The sequence below is a fragment of the Apium graveolens genome, chromosome 5 (assembly GCF_009905375.1).
Source record: "Apium graveolens cultivar Ventura chromosome 5, ASM990537v1, whole genome shotgun sequence".
NCBI lineage: Eukaryota > Viridiplantae > Streptophyta > Magnoliopsida > Apiales > Apiaceae > Apium > Apium graveolens.
This window is the reverse complement of record NC_133651.1, coordinates 267,963,240-267,986,268: the sequence shown is the minus strand read 5'-3', so window position 1 is coordinate 267,986,268 and position 23,029 is coordinate 267,963,240. Positions and strand designations below refer to the sequence as shown.

Below are 23,029 nucleotides of genomic sequence, written 5' to 3'. Positions count from 1 at the left end.
GTGTTGATGGAATATCTGCATTGAAAACAGCATCCAAAAGTGGTGTTGTTGGTGGAGTGAGTTGAGTTGGTGGAGCTTCCAAGTACAGAACCTCAGGCACAATCAATTTAGGAATACCAATTTCAGCACTTGTACTTGGGTCTTCAACATATACTGGATTTATGATAGGAGACACAGGAGGTGTAGGCACTTGCTCTGGAATATCCTCTTGCTCTTGAATAAGAGACTTTTGAGCTTGAGTAAAGTCTGATTCAGCTGTGGGAAGTAATTCAATTACTATAGGTTCTGTTGGGATCAGAGATTCATGACCCCCTTCCTTAGCTGTTTCTTCCAAAACTTCTTCAGAGTGTGATGATTCACTTACAGCCCTCCTGGCTCTTTGCTTTTTAAGTCTCTTTGCTGAAGTTGAGACTTTGGGAGATTCATCATCAGGATTTAGCTTTCTAAGCCTTTTGAGGGGCCTAGAACTCCCAGTTTTAGTATCTTTCTGAGAAGAGATCTTCTCAGCTTCTACAACAATAGGTTCTGATATTGGAACATGTTCCTCATTATCTGATTCATCTCTCAGAATAATTCTCCTTCTCTTCTGTTGAGACTGAGGTACTATCTTAGTCCTCTTGGGTTTTGAAGATGAAGGCCTCACTGGATGTGCTGAAGGTTGAGGTTGAGATGATTGTGTTGGTTTGTAATATGTCCTGATGGAGGGTTGAGTTGGTTGAGGTTGAGAAGTTTGAGGTTGGTGAAAGATGGTATGTTATGATGGTTGTTGTGTTGGCTCTGATGTGTTGGTGGGTTGGACATCAGGGTAAACAGATGTGTATGTTTGTGGATCAGCATTTACCAAGATTTGTTTTACTGACTAAGGAATCTGTAAGGGTCTCTGAACTTGTTTCTTATCGCCAGCATTTAACAAATCGTTAAAAGCCCTTTTTGCAAGCTTAAAGGGTGGAATTAAATCACTGTCTAGTTGGGGTTCATCAGCACAACAAAAAGTATATATAAGCTGACAGAATCTAGCAAAGTATACTACATTCCTATCCTCTGTCATCCTATCCCCTATGAAACCTAGCACAACACTTGCAAAATTAAAATGAATTTGATGAATAAGGGCATACCCGATTTGCTGACTCATGATGGGAATAGCATCAAAGTTGGAGCATTTATTGGTGAATGCCTTAGTGATACAATCAAAGAAAAAGCTCCATTCCTTTCTGATATTTGATCTTTTCAGTTGACCCAGCTTTCCCAAACTTTTCTCATAGCCCAGACTGGCCATAAGCTGCTGTAAGACAGGATCCTCCACTGTTGAGAATGTGCAACCTTCAGGTAAGTGGAGAGCTTTACGAACTGCTCCAGGAGTAACCACATGCTCGAAATCTCCTGATGTGAAAATAATGCTTGGAGTACCAGTAGCACCACCATCATCAAAAAGCCCAGTTCGCCAAAATGCCAGCACTTGTTTGCTTGAAATAGTTTGAGGTTGGGTCAAAGCATACCCAATCTCACTATTGGCTAATAAATCTTGCACAAAGTGCAGATCTGATGGAGCTTCAGCCTTATTCAAGATTGCAGTATGGTTATTTGGTACAAACTTGGCTCCATCAACAATTAAATCCTTGGGCGCCATCAGAAATAAGTGAGAAATTAGTTTGCCTGAAAGGTGTTTGACGAAATGTATGTATAGAAAACCGTCAGAAAATGTGAGAGAGAATAAGAAAAGAGAGAGAATGAGTATAATAGAAATGAAAATAAAATATTTGAAAATCTTTTATCTCTTTTACTTAGACACCCCGCGTGACAGCAGTTAATGAGAAGTGGAACATACCTTTACACCTGTCAGCCATGCAGCAGTTAAGGCAAAAGTTAATGGGCACGGTAAATAAGTAATAATTATATTGCACATTCAGTTTTTTAAAAAAAACTCTTCCCACTAAACAAATGATTATTACTGCTTTATCTCACATAAACCAATATTCTGTAAAAATATGATCGTTCAAGTAATGACCAAAAAAATAAATCAAGTAAATAAATCCTGTCACGTCAGCATCAGAACTTGATTATTATCAGAATTTAAAAGTCATCAGAATATGGCTCCTTAAATCGAAAAGTGAATGTTTATTCCTGTAATTCTTCACACAAATACTGATATGGGTACATCATAACTTAATCATCAGAACTTCCATCAGAACTTGTCCTCAGAATTTATGCAACTGACACTTAGACTGTTCATATAAAACAACATTAATCACCATAGTAATTTTCATCATTCACATGGAGTGTAAGTGTGTGCACTAAGCTAAATATCAGATAAAGAGTAAAGTCTGATTCACTTCAGTACATCTTAGAAATAAGGCATAACTAAGAACTTTGCTCAAAATCTGTTATTATTCTGAAGTCTACTATAGAATGAGTTCATGCATGAGTCCACCTCAATTGTTTTGTGCTCATTTTATGCATCTTTTGAAATTCCTGTTTACAGTGGCTTCTCAGTGTAAGTGAGTCACGACTGCTTATCAGAATTTATGCTGTTATCTGAGTATTTTTCCAGTAATCAGAGAATGTGAAAAGTCACCAAGAAAATTTTATTTTGCTTTTCTAATGCATATTACTTAATACCAGCAATGCACTTGGGTCTTCCCTTCCACATTTTTACTCTAGATCTCAAAGGAGTACCTGATATTTATTTATTTTCTTTTCTTTTTCTTTTGATAAGTGAGGCTTATCAGCACTTAGTACATCCATCAGATTTACTAACATCAGAACTTAACAGATAAGAAGCCCAATTCTAGTTTTTGACTTAGTAATAAGATACATAAAGTAAACATAACTAAGCTCAATATCAGAATTTGCTAGTGTTAAAAGATTTCCACATAAACAATTACTTCATACATAGGATCATCAGTATGTTAAAGACTACTAGGTCAGCATCTAACACAGTTATCCTCATTGGATTGAATAGTCACAGAAACATTCATATCACTATCAGAGTTTAAAAATTCACATCAGACAACAATCAGCACTTAGAAAATTTCAAATTAAGCACAGAATACACAAAGATAGTAATATATGTAAATACTGATCATAAAGTCTGATGTATCAGAATATAAACTAAGCAGATTTAGAGAAAGAACCTGAAACCATTCCAAGTTCATTTACCAATCTTGTAAAAGTAGCTTCACACAGTGGTTTTGTGAAGATATCTGCTAGTTGTTGATCTGTTGGAACTAAATGCAATTCCACTGTACCTTCCATCACATGCTCCCTTATGAAATGGTACCTAATGCTGATGTGCTTTCTTATTAAGTGTTGAACTGAATTACCTGTCACAGCAATAGCACTTTGATTATCACAGTAAATAGGGATTTTAGAATAAGTTAACCCATAATCCAGTAACTGGTTCTTCATCCAAAGAATCTGTGCACAACAGCTTCCTGCAGCAATGTACTCTGCTTCTGCAGTTGATGTGGAAATTGACTTTTGTTTCTTGCTAAACCAAGAAATTAATCTGCCTCCAAGAAATTGGCAGCTTACACTTGTGCTTTTCCTGTCAATTTTGCATCCTGTAAAATCTGCATCTGAGTAACCTATTAGCTTAAAGTCTGATTCTCGAGGATACCACAATCCCAGATCAGTTGTACTCTTAAGGTACTTGAAAATTCTTTTCACAGTTATTAAGTGAGGTTCTCTTGGATCTGCTTGAAATCTTGCACAAAGACAGGTAGCATACATGATATCAGGTCTACTTGCAATTAGATAGAGTAGTGAGCCAATAATACCTCTGTAATCAGTAATATCTGCTGATGTACCAGTATCCTTATCCAATTTTGTTGTCGTGGTCATAGGAGTGGATGCACTTGAACAGTCTTGCATTCCAAATTTCTTCAACAAATTTATGGTGTACTTATATTGACAAATAGAAGTTCCTTCTTCTTTCTTCTTGACTTGAAGACCCAGAAAATAGCTAAGTTCTCCCATCATACTCATTTGATATCTTAACTACATTAGCTTGGCAAACCTTTTACAAAATCTGTCATTTGTAGAACCAAAAATGATATCATCAACATATATATGCACCAAAAGTAAGTCCTTTCCATGGTTGAGATAAAACAATATTTCGTCAATAGTCCCTATGTTAAATCCACTTTCCAGAAGAAACTGAGCTAATGTCTCATACCATGCTCTTGGAGCTTGCTTAAGGCCATAAAGTGCTTTATCAAGTCCGTAGACATGATGAGGAAATTTTGAATCTACAAAACCTGGAGGTTGTTCAACATATACTTCTTCTTCTAATTCTCCATTAAGAAAAGCACTTTTTACATCCATTTGAAAGACTGGAAACTTTTTGGGAGCAGCATAAGCCAAAAATATCCTTATGGCTTCCAATCTAGCAACTAGAGAAAATGTTTCATCACAATCAATTCCCTCATGTTGAGAATTTCCTTTTGCAACCAACCTTGATTTATTCCTTGTAATTATGCCATCACTATTAGTCTTGTTTCTGAACACCCACTTTGTACCAACAATAGATCTGTTATTTGGTCTTGGCACTAGGGTCCAGACTTTATTTCTTTCAAATTCATTTAACTCTTCCTGCATTGCTTGCACCCAATCAGCATCTTGAAGAGCTTCTTCCACTTTCTTTGGTTCAGTCTGAGAAAGAAAAGAGTGATAGAGACATTCAATTGATGTTGTTGTTCTAGTTCTAATACCTGCTTCAGGATCTCCAATAATCAAGTCAGGCGTATGTGTTTTAGTCCACTTCCTTGCATATGGAAGATTATCTCTAGAACTGGATGCTCCCCCATGATCCATGCTGTCTCCATTAGCATTTTCTGATGCTCCCCCTGAAATTATGCTCTCTGAGTTGGATCCTTCAGTATTTGAGTTTCCAGAATTATCAGTATTTGAGTTTCCAGAATTATCAGAACTTGGCCCATCAGAATGTGATGAATCAGAACTTGAAGAGCTTGTTCTAGATTCTGATGCTTCTTGAGATGTAGTTGTATATTCAATATGCTCCCCCTGCACAAGTGCATTTTCCTTTGGCGTAGTTGCCACAGTTTCAATAACATTAGAGTTTAACCCATCAGAGTTTGCAGTATCAGGATTTAGACTGTCAGGATTTACAATATCAGAATTTAAAACTTCATTCTCAAATATCAGCTGATCATGATCATTGAAATCTTCAAGTCCGGTAATCTTCTTATCATCAAAAGAGACATTGATAGATTCTATGACAACCCTTGTTCTTAAATTGTAGACTCTGAAGGCTTTTGTGGAAAGTGGATATCCAACAAAAAATCCTTCATCAGCTTTTAGATCAAATTTGGATAGCTGTTCAGGATGAGTCTTAAGAACAAAACACTTGCATCCAAATACATGAAAATACTTCAGATTTGGCTTCTTTTTCTTTACCATCTCATCTGGTGTCTTTCCATGCTTGTTGATAAGTGTTGCATTCTGAGTAAAACAAGCAGTCTGCACAGTTTCAGCCCAAAAATAGGTTGGTAACTTTGTTTCATCAAGCATAGTTCGTGCAGCTTCAATAAGAGTTCTATTCTTTCTTTCAACAACTCCATTTTGTTGTGGAGTTCCAGGAGCAGAAAATTCCTGTTTGATTCCATGGTCTTTGTAGAACTCTTCCATAATCAAATTCTTGAACTCAATGCCATTATCACTTCTTATGATTTTCACATAGTCTTTAACCAATTTATCCAGTTGTTTGACATGATCAATCAAGATAGATGCAGTTTCACTTTTTGTGTGCAAGAAATACACCCATGTGTATCTGGTGAACTCATCCACTATGACCATAGCATATTTCTTCTTTGCAATAGACATGATATTCACTGGACCAAATAGATCAACATGTAGTAGGTGATAAGTCTCAAGAATTGAAGATTCAGTCTTTCTCTTGAATGAAGATTTTCTTTGTTTTGCCTTTTGACAGGAATCACAAAGGCCATCAAGAGCAAATACTGATTTTGGCAGTCCTCTCACAAGATCTTTCTTGACTAGTTCATTTATATTGCTGAAATTTAAATGAGAGAGTTTCTTGTGCCAATCCTAGCTTTCTTCAATTGATGCTCTACTTAACAGACAGATTGCAGAACCATCAGTACTTGTTGAAAGCTTGGCTTCATAAATGTTACCATGCATGTATCCTTTCAGAACAACTTTGCCTGTAGATTTGCTTACAACTTCACAGTGTTCTTCAAAGAAATCCACATGATAACCTCTGTCACAGATTTGACTAACACTCAGCAGATTGTGTTTAAATCATGTGACTAGAGCTACTTTTTCAATGATGACATTCCCAAGATTGATATTGCCATATCCCAGAATTTTTCCCATGTTGCCATCTCCAAAAAAACACTTGGGCAAGCTTTCTCCACAAAGTCTGATAGCAGGGCTTTATTTCCAGTCATATGTCCTGAACATCCACTGTCCAGAACTAGGATGTTTTTCCTGTTGCCCTGCAATCACAAAGACCACTATTGATTAGTTTTAAGGACCCAGACTTGCTTGGATCCTTTGGCCTGATTAAGTTTGTTAACATTTGCAGCGGATTTAGCATCAGAGTTTATGTTAACAGTTTTCTTATCAGAATTTACAATATTAGACTTTGCATCAGAACTTATACTAGAAGGAATAATGCTAACTTTCTTTAAAGAAGGTTTTATTTGATAATAATCATAGTACAAACTATGATATTCCTTACAAGTATAAATGGAATGCCATAAACTACCACAATGAAAAAAAGGATTTTGTGGCCTATATCTAACAGACTGACTCTTAATTCCTGATTTTGAAGGTAAGGAGTTTATGTTCTTATTTTTCCTGTAAAAAGAAGCCAGATGTTTAGAATTTCCACAGTTATAACATTTCTTTCTAGGAGCATTAGGAACAGGCTTATAATTATTGCTTTTATTCACACCTACCTTTCCATTCCTATTTTTCCTAGGTGGATTACCTTGTTTATATTTTTAACATCTTTCAGCTTATGCTTAAGCTACTTCTTTGTCATTAAGCCTATGTTAACTTTAATTATCTTATCATATTTCAATTTGTCAGAAGTTGAGTCTGCCTTAACTTCTGTTTTAGTATCTTTCATCTTTTCAGAATCAGATTTACAGGTTTAGCTACAAACTTAACAGGATTTAACTTTGGCTTTTGTTTAACAACTATAGGCTCAATTTCTACAGTTCCTTTATTGTTTTTATCATCTCCATAACCTATGCCCTCTTTCCAATTTCCATTACTTAACAAATTCTGAGTTGTTCTGCCATAATTAGTCCAAGTCCTGATAATCTCTCTTTCCTTTTCTAACTCATTTTTTAGAGATTCATTCATTTTAAGCACTTCATCTCTAACATAGAAAGTATCATCTCTATCCTTCTGAGTTTGATGAAACATGACTAACTCTTTTTCTAAATAATCATTTCTCTTTTTTATAAGCAAGATTTTCAGAAGTTAATCTTTCACATGTTAAAGTTTGATCTCTTTATCTAATGAACATGGTTTTAAGATATCTTCTCAACTCAGTAATATCATCAGTATGAAAAGCATAAGTTGTTTGAGGTACCTTTAACTCAGCATCTTCAGAACTGCTATTAGCATTTGCCATCAAGGCATAGTTCACCTCACTTTCAGAATCTGAAGTGTCTGTCCAGCTTTTCTCTTTGTGACAAGAGCCTTGCCTTTGTCACTTTTTCCTTTCTTGCAATCAGGATATATGTGGCCTTTCTCACCACAGTTGTAGCATTTGACATTTGAGTAATCTCCTCTGTCAGACTTTCCTCCTTTGCCTTCAGATTTTCTGAAACCTTTCTTATCAGAACTTGCACCTTTCCTGGAAAACTTATTTCCCCTTCTGAATTTCCTGTATGCAATCTTTGTAATTCCTTTCACCATAAGAGCACACAGCTTCATCATCTCTTCATCAGGGTCCATCTCAGATAGACTTTCAGTTTCTGAATCCTCATCACTATCAGAACTTAATGACTCAGTATCAGACTTTGTGATGAGAGCCTTTCCTTTGCCATTCTTTGAGACAGCCACTTTAGGGGATTCCTCCTCAGCCTTAAGAGCAATTGTCCTTGACTTTCTCCCATGCAACTTGCTTCTTTGATCCATCTCAAGTTCATGAGTCTTGAGCATACCATAAATTTCATCAAGAGTAGTTTTATCAAGAGCATAGTTGTCTCTTATAGCTGTGGCCTTCAAATCCCAACTTTTAGGAAGAGCTAAAAGGAATTTGAGATTAGTATCTTCAAGATCATATTCCTTATCCACCAGTGACAGATCATTCAAGAGTTTGACAAATCTATCATATAAACCAGTTAATGCACAGTCCTCATGTTCTTCTTAATTGAATCAGTTCCCTGGCATCTTGTCTCCAAGGCATCCCATATCTCCTTTGCAGTCTTGCAGTTAATTACCCTGTTTGACATGACATTATCAATGGCACTGTGCAGTAATTGTCTTACCTTTGCATCCTTTGCAATAGATGAGATATCTTCAGCTGTATATTCACTTTTCTCCTTTGGTACAGTCTGTGCTGGCTGATCAGCTACTACAACAGAGAGCTTGGTTGGCTTATGTGGTCCTTCATTAATTCTTTCAAGGTATTCTGGATTTGTAGCTTCCAAAAACATAGACATCCTCACCTCCCATATGGGATACTCAGAAGGTTTCAGTATGGGAACCCTAATAGTCTCATATCGATTATGGATTTGAGTCTTTGGAGTTTCTTCAGTTTTGGTGGGCTTGGTTGAAGTTTGTGCTTCTTCAAACATGATTGTTTTTGGATCTTTACTGTATGTATGTTAATAGATTGCTCTGATACCACTTGTTAGGTCACACACACTGTAGAAGGGGGTTGAATACAGTGTTTACTACAATCAAATCGAATTGAAGAACTCAAGAACAGAACACAGATTTTATTCAACACAATAAACTCTGTTACAAAGAATTGTTCTCTCTCAATGATGAACAAATTATCACAAGAGCTGTTAGGGTTATAATGAATAATAATATCGATTAACATAACCTATATAGTGTAAACCCTATGTTTATGTTTATATACTACACAGTTACAAGATAATCTTCTAATTGATATCGAATATAATTCTGCTTCCTAATATATATCAACTAGTTATCTTTTCTTCCAAGTATTCTATTCCTTATAGAATTCTTCTTCATGCATATCTCTTCTTATGTTTGTCTCGATCTTCTTCCCTATCAATCAGCCGCCTTCCTTATCTGAACGCCTCCTTAAGTCCTGATATTATCTCCCGATAACTTGAGTTCTGACAACTTAAGTTCTGATATCTTTAGTCCTGACTTAGTATAAGTACTGATTTCCAATTAAGTCCTGATTTGTCCTATTAAGTAAGATCTGAAAACTAAACACAAATCATATTAGACATGACATCACAAATATATCTAACAGACCCAAATCCCTCAACCTTCACCTATGCATGGTACCAAGACTAAGGGGGAGATGGAGTCCAAGCTAAAATTCATCCAAGTTTCAAGTCAAAGTAAAAATGATGTTGGTTTGGATAGACTCAAGATGACAGTTGAGGGACCTTGTCTTGACAAGGAATTTCATGAATTTCTAGAAGCCCTGAGAGTCTCTCTAAATTTCAACCATTTTTCATAAAAGAAAGCTGTGGATAAAAACATAAATTTCCAGAGGGTGGTGTTGGTGACTAAGCAAGGATTCAAGGAGAGGAGGGTAATTTTTGATGTGAATAACTCAGGGGCAGAGAGGTTTATACATGTGTCTCTTTCTTTCTTACAATCAAGAAGAGCATCTGTGCTGGATATCTTCATCAACAAAGTGAGGGTGGTGATTCCAGAGGATACTTTCCTATTTAATGAGCTAAAAAAGGGTCAAATAGGTGCATTTCTTGAAGCCTATCTAAAGCCAAGAAATGGAGTGGCCTAGATATGTCCTGACATAGGTGCATTTCTTGAAGCACGTTTAAAGCCAAGAAAGGGAGTGGCCTACATCTGTCCTGACACCAAAAGATGCAAACATTTTTAAATTCCCAAACAATGTGTCATGGGAAACTTAAGGCTGATAATGACATTAGAGATGAATCTGAAAACTAAGAAGATCAAGATATTTGAAGATCAGGAGATGATCAAGATACTGTCTAAATACTTGAAGAATGCTGAAGCTATGCTACCTAGAACTCATACTAATACAAAAGATGATTTGGATGATGATGAGCAGAAGAAATATGAGTATAAATATTCTGGCTCAAATCCAAGTCATTCTAGAAAAATAAGTGGTAGCAAGGTGGATGACAAAAAGAAGAGTAAGAAGTATGATAAGAAGAATGATGCAGGCAAGAACAAGAAACATGATGGAGGGGATGGAAAGAAAATACGGAAAACACCAGAAATCCAAATATCAAAAACTCTACCAACCCAAACACAAAAACCTAGCCAAACACAATCTCAAAATATCCAAACTCCTAAGCTTAAGTACGTATACAAGCCAACCGCAAATTGTCTACTCAAAATCCCTATCACAGCTAGCCAAACATCACTAAAAAATATATAAACCACCTTCATTCAAACCTTCAACTAGAACTCACTTCAAGACTGTAGGAAGAAAGCCTAGAATAATTCAAGCTGAAGCTGGTGTACTTTAAAATTGCTTCAATCAAGATGACTTTCTACCAATTTCAGAAGGCATATCAGATGATGATTATCACAAATAGTTAGCTGAAAAAATAGTCAAAGTCTGTGTTGTTACTTTAGGAGAAGTCGGGATCTACTACCAAGATGACACCTTCATTTTGATGAATAGAGAAGTTATTGAAATATTTTTAACTGCAGAACTGGAGAGAGTGATAAGTTTGATGAATGCAATGGATTCATGTACAAGGATGAGGAAGGTTGTGTTGGCTGAGAGGTTGAGAAAGAGAAATATAACGCATGCAAGGGAAAATGCTGAAAGGGAGGAAATTAAAAGAAAATATGCTAAGGAGATTGAAATAATTTTTTTTATCGTAGGTGACCTGCAGCCGCTACCCTTCGGGTGCGCGCTGGGTAAACCCTACGGGCTCACGCAATAGCCTGCAAATCACGTGAACTAAGGTAAACCGTATTTAAGCCACAAGCTCTGAACCTGTGACCAAGAGGATAGTTATCCCCTCTTTAACCAACTGAGCCAACCCTTGCGGGCAATTGAAATATTTGAGCAAATGTCAAATGAATTGAAGGCAAGAGGGTTGAGTAGGGTGTCTGCAAATGGTGAAATTCTGAATATAAAGACTCACAGATTATCAAGGTACGGGACCAACCTGATTGACAGTTACTCATTGGAAGAATGGCTCAAACTGGTGGAAGCTGTAAGAGGAACTGAGATAATTGAAGAACTTGAAATTTTAGTCAAACTCGGGGATCTAATTAGAAAAAGAACCTGGTTATGAGAAGTTCAAATAGTCATGCAAAATCAATTTCAAATATAATTGCAAGAAGATTTGAAAATAGTACTTTATAAATTTGTCTATTTTATTTGATTTTAGCTTGGGTTAGTCTTGTTATCAGGCATGAATTTGTGACAAGTAATCTTCTCGCAAATTCGGGGAGATTGTTGTGTAAAACATGCATGTACATAACAAGACTAAGTCATATTGACAACTCTAAGAATAAGTTGTATGATAATCTAAATTTGTATTTTGTAATTATATTTCTTGAGTCTGTAAAAATATTAAATAGATTAGACTGGAGGATTTTTCTATGAACAGTCTTCAAGCTAAGGAATAAACTCTGGAAGAAGATCAGATCTTGATCATGCCTCAGAGAGAAGTGTAGCAGCTTGGATTTGAATAATGATGTTCTAGAAAAAATGTTATAAGTCAGATATCAACAAGTCACAGATCAATGGATATCGAGAAGTCTGTCGAGAATTCCAAAATGACTTGTAGAGAAGTCCCGAGAGATATCGATAAGTCAATATGCATGTAGAGATCTTAGATATCGACAAGTTAAAAAGAACATACAGAGAATTGGAGATATTGACAAGTCATTTTTTCATGTAGAGATCTGAAGATATCGACAAGCCAAATCTTCATGTAGAGAATTAGATATATCAACAAATCAAAAGTCTATGTAAAGAACTGGGGATATTGACAAGTCATTCTACATTAAGAGAACTGGAGACCTCGACAAGTTAAAGACACATGTAAAGAACTTAAGATATCGATAAGTCATTATACTTATCGATATGTGACATCTCTATAAAACAAAAGAGATCTCGACAAACTATCTCAAAATTCAGAATGCTGACAAATTCAATATTCAAGATTATCAGTCAACAAACAATTCTATCACTGAAATAGAAAGACTATAAATGCAGTTTGAAGAATTCAAGATGAAGGGCCAAGATTCACTAGACAAAAGAGGGTCACAGACCTACAAAATTCTGCACATATTTGCTAACACTTAAAATGGAAATATGCAAGATAGCTTTAGAAACTGTGTGCAAGTTTTATAAATCTGTGTTGTTGGTCTATAAAACATGTACGGGTCTTTAATTTAGATGTATTAAACAGATCTGGAAAATATCTTGGATTCTCTCTCAAGATTTGTATCTGAGTTCTTATTTCTCAGAATACATATTTGTACCAAAACAAATTTGATTAAAACAATCGATATTCCTTTTTATTTCTCATCAAATGAAGTGAGTTTTTGATAATTTATTTGTGTGTTTACAGTTAAACATTTTATCACTCCAAATTCATATCTTTGTTTAATTATAGGCCAAACACTTGTAAAATTAATTAAAATCTAAGAAAACATATTCACCTCCTCTCCTCTGGATATTTCATAGAACCCAATATCTAACCATCATCAATAAAAGCCAATATCCAAAACCAATAAAAGAAAAGTTATGTGTTATATATATGCATCAATAACAAAACAGCTAGCCAGTCCATATGCATATATATTAACATTCATCAACTAAGTTCCAGTCAGGCTGTCACGATGTCGATGAAGAATACCTCGACAGTGATTCTTTTATGATAATGTTTATAAATATAATGCTATACTATTTAAACAGAAAAATAGAATAGAATTTTGAATTTGACAAATTTACTGTGAAACAAATGAGGGGTCATAAACAACAAACCATTTTCATGGACTGGGATGGAGCACGGCCATACTTCCCACAACAAAAACTTCATATTAAAATCTATTTTAAATGACGTCAAAACGACATGCTAAAATCTTGGTGTTTACAATATTTTTGACCTGTGGCTAATTCTAGCAAGTCACACTATTAACAATATCAGTGAAGACAACCAGATTACAGTAAACTACTCGGACATCTTAGCAACAACAGCATACGCATCACAGAGAAAGAATCAATTTCATTACCTTAATGTAATATTATTTAACTAAATCTTAAACAAGATCTGTATGCAAAGCAACATGTCGTGCTATTAAACAAACTACAAAACCAGGAAGCCAATGTCGATCCGAGTTGTCCACAAGAATTGATTGTGATAATGTTGAATTGTACATGAAATATTTAAGGTGTCAGAGACGGGGGAGCAGAAGAGAATGGAGGGCATAATCACGTGTTTATTTAAATAAGAGATAATGCTACATAGGATAGAGGTATCTTTGCATACATGAAAATACATAATGCAACCTTGAGTCATAACGGAGGAGATGTTCTTTTAGGTAGAGTTGCTTGTTAGCGAGTCTCCTAAATGTACTACTGTACAGATAGGTATCACAACTGTTAGCAGAAGTTGAACGGAACTGAACTTGTACACAGATGATATATGAATCAAAAGGGCAAATATATACCACAAGGGTAACTACTGAACTGACACAACCACATATCTATCTGTATATAAAATTTCAGCACACCACTATTCAAATGATGATCCTTAACAGGTGACTTGCATCGACTTTCAAAGCTTATGTCGACTCTGGGTGGAGCCTGAGGGGGGGCATACAAAGCTACTTCAGCAATAACAAGACTTGCAAATGTTGTGTACAAAGTCCATATACCAGATAGCTCTGAAATAAACAAATAATATACAATACTCAATACGGTGAAACTTTACTAAGAGTGTGTCCAATGGTGTGTCAAATAGGTGCTATATCTATAATTTGACAAAAAAAGTAAAATTTACATATCCGTTGATGTGCTAAACATTTTGTTAAAATAGCACGAAAAGGACTCTAACTTCGCGTAAGCAAACGCTCAACGCTATAGTTGGCGCTATATATTAAACAATATATAGATGGCGCTACATTTGCAACATCTCCTAGGAAGTGGAAAAATAAATAGGGAAATAGATTGAGGGGATGATATGCTATTGGAGACAAATGTGAAACAAATTTGGTTAAAGATATGGTGCTATTTTAGCACCAAAAGTCTTTTGCTGTTATGAAATGTATCAATAGCTCCATCTATTTTAGCACAATTATTGGCTCTGATTAGTTTACAATTCATTAAGAAAAGTACAACCACTAAGGAGGTTACAAGAAATATAAGAAGAAGTAAGATTATTAGAAAGATGGAACAGATATAAGAATACACTGAAGTTTATTGCTTAGAATATAATAGATGTCTAAGACTTGAATGCCTTAAACCCATACAAAGGAATCCTATTTATGGTAGTCCTGAGGGGACAATTTGATAGGATGAAATCTTACAAACCAATCAGATTTAAACACGTGTAAGGATATCTTATCTTTACAAGATAATAATATATTTTTTCACTTAATACACACTACACTTTTTATTTTACAAATACACCACACACTTTATTTTAATACACACCACACACTTTATTTCACAAGCATAATAATTAATTTATATTCTCTTCTTGTCCCCGTGAAAAGAGGTCATGGCTCCAACAAGTAAATTATAGGATTTTTCTTCGACAAGTGTGTGAAAGGCCATCATGTTAGGTTAATTATCACTGAGTTCACTAAAACAAACCTATGGCCTTAAATTTAGATCAGCTACTGAAAATACACTAAAAAAACATCAGCCTTCTGCATTACCCAAGGCAAGAACAAACATATTATCACCAATGGAACCTTCTCAAAACGTATAATAAGTTTGTGATATGTCATAGTTAGCATGAAGAGAAGTTCATCATCTTAATATGTGCATTATATACTTACAATAAGAAATACATTTGGTGCTGAATTTACCTCCGGCCCATTGCATCCACTTGTGATTGCATAACATTGCTTCCGCATTTTCCCAGGAGATAGAAATGCGGTACTTGCTAGAAATTAGACTACATATGCTTAAAGAAGACTCTGAAGCAATGATAGTTATCTGTATGCTTAAAATATCTCATGAGTTTCACTTAGCGTCAAGCATACTTTGTTCCTAAGTCAAGCAGTGATTTGGTTCCACTAATTTACATCTGATATGTAGTTACTTTGGGGTATGACAAGGCTGACTTGGTACAAAAAGCTTTTTTAAGTGAACCATTACATAGTACTACTATGATAGTAGGTTTAAGACACACACACACGCACACATACATACAGCCAAAAGCACTACATTTATAACTCACCGCATAACGTAGCTCCAGGAGGCTGTGCACTTGGATATAAAACCAAATACTAGTCGAACAACTTTATATATCATATAACAAATCAATTTTATTATATAATTTATGTACACATTTAGTTGTGTATGAAAAATATAAATAAATATAGCATTCCCTTTATACAGTGATCTACTGCTATCTACCATTCTTTTAAGCAAGAAACATCCAGGAGTCTAGAAGGGTTAGTATGAGTCAATTCATGAATAATTTGAATTTGACTGCATGAAAGGTTTATTCTTCTACTAGTACGTGCTAGGGCCTAGGAGAGTATGGCTCTTAGTTGTGCCGAGACCATCTATCAGCCTAAAGATCCCATCCATACTCCAAGGTATTTGGGGTGGCCAGCTCCTTCCACTCCTTAAAATCGGATTCACTACAATTGGTCAATCCTAATATAGCTGAAAAGACTCTTCTGAGCTCAAAAGTAGTTTCGCCAACCACCCCTGACTTTACCCGCCATGCAATATGCTCATCTGGCCTGACTAGAATAGCTCCTCTATGGGTCATCTGACATATATCCCACCACGAGGATGAAGCTGAAGAGCATTTAACTTCCACAACATCTATGAAATTTTCCCATGGTGTCAATTCTGCTGCACTTCTCGTAGCTCCATCAACTGTACCATATGGCCATACAATACACACCTTTGCAGAAACATTGTATTCCTCTGACACTTCAAATGCTGCCTGAGCCAGACGATAAGATGGTTCCACCGGTGCAATAATGAGAAGAAATTCAACTTTTTGTCCCGATACAAGATCCAGAGTAGAGAATGTCTCCTGCGAAAGAAATTAATTTGAAAAGAGAGACAACAATGTAAGAAACAGTGAACAATATGCAGGCTTGCTGGCCTAGCTTCGCACATTTTGACAAAGGAACTTGAGAACATACAACACCCCCCCCCCTTCACACAAACAGGAAAGTAATACAAGAATTTGGAATACCTCAGTTGAGGGCCCGGACAACGCCTTCACATTTGCATGAGGCAGCCTCGATCCTGGATCGGCAGAGGGAACATATTCACGCCTACGTCCTGTGGGTACTTCAGGCGCATTCAACTCAGTTTCAATCTCATCGTCAATAAAAAGAGCTCCTTCGTGATACCTAAAATGAATGATTTGAATGAGACGGGTAGCTTAAGTTTCTCTAAATAAAACTGCAGAAAGAAACAGGAATCACCGCCAAAATTTAATAAACAAAGGAAGACCAAATTTAGCAGACACAACACATCACATTGCATTGTAAGAACAGAAAAGTTCATTTTTGTTACTAGTTTGAGAGAAACGAAACAACAAAAGTAAAGAGTGCTCGATTAACACGGCCCTCCAAACGTATTAAGTCATATCCAGATGATATTCTGACTAACTAAGCTTATGTTTAACACCAAATCAGTTATAAACACTGAAGTAACACCTGAAACCAAGATCCTCTGCAGGAAACTGGAGTTGGAGGCTCTCTCCTCCTTCAAATATGCGTCTAACGTTAGCCAGTCTTGAAGATCCAACAGGGTTGTTCTTGTTCAAAACTATATCAGAGAGCTGTGCACGACCTAGAGAGAAAATTCCATCCAGAATTTTCCTCTGTAGTTCAGAAGGTAAAATGGAACCAACTGTCTTATTAAGAGCATTGTGAACTGCCAAAAAGGAACATATGATATGTTCTTGTGTTATTTGAAAGGAAAAATTAAAATCTCAATTGAACAAGAGAATGAACTAGAGCTTCTGGAAGCAGGAAAGAGGGAGGGGAAAGAAAAAGGTCTTTGGCATCGAGACTTGATCTACCTGAATTTGCCATCACTGGATCAAGACCAAGTGCAGCAGGTACCCCCATGGCTGCTCTAAAATTCTTGACACTTAATTCTGTATTGAATATTGCTACCTGACAAAGTTTATATAATCAGATTGCACGACTAGATCAAAAAAAAAGAATATTGAAAAGACTAGAGCCACACCGGTCGGCGTTCTACTTCATAAGAGGTGAGGATTGATTTTGGAGCAGTACCCTTGACTACCGAAGCTATTTTCCAGGCAAGATTGTGCACATCTTGAATGCCAGTATTCATCCCTGCACAATTAAATCCGGCATTGAAAGTTAATTAGTCTTCTAGGAGAAGGTACTTCAGTTCCGAATCAACTATTTCAAGTGAACGTCACAAGTCATATTTATAAACCAACTGTTGATACCACAAAACATCCCAAACAACAAAATATATATTTAAAGAAATAATGAATCTCAGAACTTAAACAAACCAAGGCTTGCTAAAACAACGACAAGTATTATAGACCTATTGGGTTCTTGGACTCGAGCTATTTAGTCTATGTAATCAGAAGTTTGAAATTTGAGGCAACAATAACCTCTTAGATTACTCAATGAAGCCTTGACATCTCTTTAATTATTTAGTACGGGTCCTTTAGGGGAATGAATTATATCTTAAGCTAAAAAAATAAGTATTTTCTAGAAAGTACAAACGCACTTTATAATTGATATAACAAAGAACCTAATTACCAAAGCCACCAGCAGGAGGAAATCGATGAGCAGCATCTCCAGCAATTATTATACGGTTATCATGTAATAGATACTTCTCCGAAACTTCAGCATGCATCACCCATGGCTTAATGTCAACCACCTTTATATCTGCCAGCTCTCTCCCAGCCAATTTGACAATTAATCTCTCACATATCTACAAAAAAATTAACCAATAAAAAAAATTCCTTAAAATCAGAAAAACTCACAATACACAAATTACAAAAACGAACAAAAAAACTAACCTTTTTCTTTAACTTGTCCATCAAGAAATACAAGTCATAGAGTAATAAATCATGCAGCGAATAATTACCATTATAAATTTATTTAACTTAAATCTAGTAATCTACCGCTGGAGTTAGCATTAAGCTGTTTTCACAGCTCAAATATCTTAAACAAGAGGACTATTCAGCACAAAAGTGTACCTTCAAACTAAAATCTTCAAGTTTCTGCTGAGGTGGATAAAAAGGTATCTGCATGATAATAACCCATTATCAAATTGCAAGTTCATGTTAATCATAAGCAGTTTTATGCAACCAAAGGAAAAAGTAGACTAAACATGATACCTGTAATACAAACTCCCCTTCCTTCAAATCATGAGCCACAAGAACTCCTATAGCTTCAGTATTAAAAATAAAGAAGAGCATGCCAGGCCTCTCATTTATCAGGTACTCCCCCAGTTGTCTGCTCATAAAATGGACACTGACGAGCTTTTGTAGGTCCTTTTCACCTCTCATATCAATTCCCAGAAGCTGTCTAACTGTACTTCCTGCCCCATCTGTACCGACAAGGAAACGGGATCTTATACATTTCTCACTATACTTCCCTTCTTCATTCAAAAATGATGCAGTCATGGTAACACAATCACTAGTAGCATTAACTGATACACACTCATGCCCCATTAATATTTCCCTTTCTTTAGGACCGTCATACATGAGATTATCCAACCCGTTAGGATTTCTGACAGTGAAGCCAAGGTTTTGAAGATGTTGGAGAATAAGTCTTGTAAGTTTGTACTGAGAGAAGTGTGCAACAGAAACAGGGCTAACAGTCTGATCAAGATCTACACACAAATACATGTATTAGGTGACCAATATTTACAATGTTTAACATCATAATAATAGATTTGATAATTGTTCGTCTCATGAGATGTGGTTAAGGAGACAGTAAATTAAAAGAAATCCAATTAATGATAATGAAACTGCAAAAAACAAGAATGGAGTCAATCAATAATTGAGAGTGAGAAAGTTTATTCTAAACGACCATGTGCTGAAAAAAGAAAAACCATATCATACCTTGGGGCTGCATATGGTCTACCGCCCCAATTATAGGACCAGTTAGTGAAGTGCAGTATACAAATTTTCTCCAAAGCTCCACTGGAGGCTGAAATTTTTGAATCTGATCTGCTAGGCCATCCAACTTGCGAAACACCTGAGAGAGATACACACTTGGAAAGTAAAGGAAATCTTTAAATTGTCTGAACTTCTGTGTTTCCCGTCTAAACTAGCTCTTAGAAAAACCAACCTCCATTGAACGGTTATTTATAAAATGTGCCTGTGGATGTCTCGAGAAACTCAAATTTTTCTCCACAACTGCACATTTCACCCCTACAAATAGGCACGAGGAAAAGCATGTATGAAGAGACTGGCGAAATTTAACTAATCCTCCAAAGAGATGCAAATAAATGAGATGAACCATAAAATTTCTAAAATCAAACTCAGAAAGAAGAAAAAAGCACCCATAACGGAGTGAATAATGGTTTCTCTAAAAGTGTGTCAGCGTAAACTAAATCATGATTGAAGAGACTGATGAAAGTTAACTAATCCTCCAAAGAGATGCAAATAAATGAGATAAACCATAATAATTGCTAAAATCAAACTCAGAAAGAGGAAAAAAGCACTCGCAATGGAGTATGGATTCTATTAAAGTGCGTCACCATAAACTAATTTTTTAGTATAAAAAGCAAAAACTAAATTTAAGATGAAGTTCATAGTTAATTTGAATCTGGAAACATTTTGTTAATATTAGTATGAAATAATTGCAGTTAATATATTTCACTGCTACATGGTTTGTTTGAACAATAACAATCTTTCTAGTTATATATTTTAAAAAAAGGAGAAAATATTACTATATCCTTTGCTTGAATATATATTAAAGTATATGTATTCTAGCCCATCCTAAAACTAAATCCTGGCTACGCTGCTAGATAGTATGATGTGATTATGATGCTTTCAAATTAAACTTATTACATTTCTCCTCCTAACGGCTTCAAACGTAAGCGTATTTGTTGTAGTTCGTATCATTGGTTTGTATTGTTTACCAACTGACTTATTGACCAACTACTTTAGAGATCAGATCATGAATGTGAGAATATCCCTACCCTTTCAAACTTACTTTACAGGAGTGACATATGCACAATATGCATCAAGCAAGAAAATCAAGCGGTACGGGTATGTAATTAATAGAAGCCTGCACTATTCTATAATATAAGGAGCGAGCATTATGGGTGTGTGTGTATAGACACACACCGACTGCATGAGCAAGGTGATTTGGTTGAATACGGCAATAACTGCAAATAAATATACCTAGCCTAAAAGGAGGCAGTATTTTTACCGAAGAACCTACTAAATTACAGCATTTATAATCTTACATTATTTTAGAAAGAATAAAGAACTATGTTCCTCACTGGCACAAAACTGAAACAATTATTATCTGGATTATTTCTTTGCTGCATTTTCTCCTTCCCTTTCAGCCAGGTTTATTCCACGAAAACTATTAATTGATTGCAAGCCTAATTAATGTCTTAAGCAATAATCAATGTGGCTTATTAGTTTGCGCTGCATTCAAAGAGAGGGAAAATAAAATTTAAATGTCCAAAATTCTCGCGCTAAAAGTACAAAATAATTAACGAGAGCAATAAGGAGATTTAGTTACTGTAGTGCCTTCCTAAATACGTATACTCTAGTCATTTTGTCAAACAGTTGGAGGACACCACAGCTAAATAAATGAATACAGCATTACTAAATGATCATAAGACACCGAACATGATTTTTCGATATTTTTCCGGTTCTTAATCACGAAATACGCAAAACAAGAAGTTAAAATCAAAACAGACAAATATATGGAATTCTGCAGCTGAGCTCACGGTAATTAATACATTTAAACATCTACACACACATACACACACCACATATACCTAATTTGGTTAGAAGAAGAGAGAGCACAAGTCCGACCGGTCCAGCACCGACGATGAGAACCGGTAACATAGAATCATCGATTATTTTATTTGAATTCGAAAAAAATCTATATTGTTTATGTAGTGGTATTATTGGTGATTTGAGATGTATTCTGGTTGTTTTTGATGTGTTTAACAATCTTCTGAGTCTCAAACTCGGATTTACGCCATTAAAATTGAACCTCATGACTCGCTCAATCTCTGTATTTAAGTGAGTCGACTCGTTGAATGAAAGTTGCCAAACAGAGATGCCAACTTTAAACAGGGAGAAAGGTATTTCTGAATTTTATTCCTGCCAGCCTGCAACGAATTTAAACAGATATGCACGAGTTTTTTCGTAATAATCTATTTTTTTCAGTATTATATATAATTGGACGAAAAAATTGCATTTCGCGTGATTCAGAATAATTTTTTTTTAAAAAAAATGAGAAGTGATATATAATAATAAATAAAAATACAATGCGTACGTGTATATGTAAGAATTTTTTTAAATTTTAATTTTTATTATAAAAGTTTTTGAAGTAATATGTTAGATTAAATATATGATTTTAGTAGATGGGCTTGTCAGGAGTTCGTAAATTTTTATTTTCAATTTCTAAATTTTTTGGATCAGTAAATCTTCAAATGCATCTTATTTGTAAATGGAGATACTAAAAATTCAAAAAACCCCTGGAACAAATTTCAAATATCACTTGTCATTACAAATATTTTTTTATTGGTAAAAATTAAAAACACAACAAACTACCTGGACACCAATTCATACCAATTTTTCATCAATTGAAAAAATAAATTTTGGCACCCATGCTAAAATATGTGATACATATAAATATATTTTCAGTTTACTTAAGTACCCCTTTGAACATCTTTGATAATGAAGTAAGAAGAATGCTCATAGACAATGGTTCCTCAGTAAATATTCTCTTCAAGCATATAGTGGATCGAATACAGTTAGAAAGCGTCCGCTCAAACAAGTGCCGGGAGGACCCGCTCTATGGGTTCGGCCACAACTTAGTCCCGATCCAAGGAACTTTATATCTACCAATCATTTTTGGAACTGCTCCTAACCAGGGGACTCATGTCATCAAATTTTATGTGATAAACGCTCCTTCGTAGTATAACGGAATCATTGGCAGATCATCTCTAACCATGATGCAAGCGATAACTTCAATCTCTCATCTCAAGATCAAGTTCCCAACCCCGACAGGAGTCGGGGAAATAAAAGGAAATTATGGAGCTGCCGAAACAATCTACACCCAGGGGTTAGTCATGGCAGAAACCCACCAGGACAACAAAAGGAAGGCAATAGTCCTTCGCAAGTAACAAAGTATGAAGAAGCACATACCCCGGACAAGGGAAGAAGCAACAAAGGAAGTACAACTCGTTGAATCAAGTCTGGAGCAAGAAGGAAACATAATAAGTCCGGAAGAACCGGCAAGCAACCAAGTCATGGTAGTCGACAAAGCAAATCAGGTCCCAGACCAAGCTAGTCCTACCATGAAAGCAACCAAAGAGTCTGAACAAGTAAACTTCTATCTGAAGAAGAACTCTGAAGCCCGAATTCATCAAATGGTTTCAAATAAAGAACAAGCAAAAATTGAAGCTGCAGTAGAAACAGAAGAAGTCCAGGTTGATGAGAGCAGTCCTAACAAAAAA

The 23,029-nt window shown here is 35.6% G+C and overlaps 1 protein-coding gene across 2 annotated transcripts; it reads right to left on the bottom strand.

Moving 5' to 3' along the window:
• Positions 1-15,651: 15,651 nt before the first annotated feature.
• Positions 15,652-21,658, bottom strand: LOC141659029 (uncharacterized). 2 transcript variants are annotated; one of them, XM_074465749.1, is made up of 11 exons: positions 21,338-21,658; positions 19,666-19,748; positions 19,437-19,572; positions 18,708-19,204; positions 18,567-18,614; positions 18,124-18,298; positions 17,570-17,682; positions 17,400-17,496; positions 17,032-17,251; positions 16,563-16,722; positions 15,652-16,397 (listed from the first exon to the last, which is right to left on the bottom strand). In XM_074465749.1, exons 1-11 carry the CDS (start codon positions 21,561-21,563, stop codon positions 15,921-15,923), a joined length of 2,232 nt encoding a protein of 743 aa, XP_074321850.1. In that variant the 5' UTR covers positions 21,564-21,658; the 3' UTR covers positions 15,652-15,920. The 2 variants fall into 2 exon arrangements, with proteins under 2 accessions (XP_074321850.1, XP_074321851.1); XM_074465750.1 differs by having other exon boundaries at positions 19,437-19,588; positions 21,338-21,657.
• Between the last annotated feature and the right edge of the window lie 1,371 nt (positions 21,659-23,029).

Excerpts from the sequence above, each read along its gene's own strand:
- LOC141659029 (XM_074465749.1), bottom strand. The coding sequence starts at position 21,563 with ATGAGGTTCAATTTTAATGGCGTAAATCCGAGTTTGAGACTCAGAAGA. Across the intron at positions 19,749-21,337 it reads TCTTCTTCTAACCAAATTAG|GGGTGAAATGTGCAGTTGTG; the intron begins GTATATGTGGTG and ends GCCTATTTGTAG. Across the intron at positions 17,683-18,123 it reads TCCTCCTGCTGGTGGCTTTG|GGATGAATACTGGCATTCAA; the intron begins GTAATTAGGTTC and ends TTAATTGTGCAG.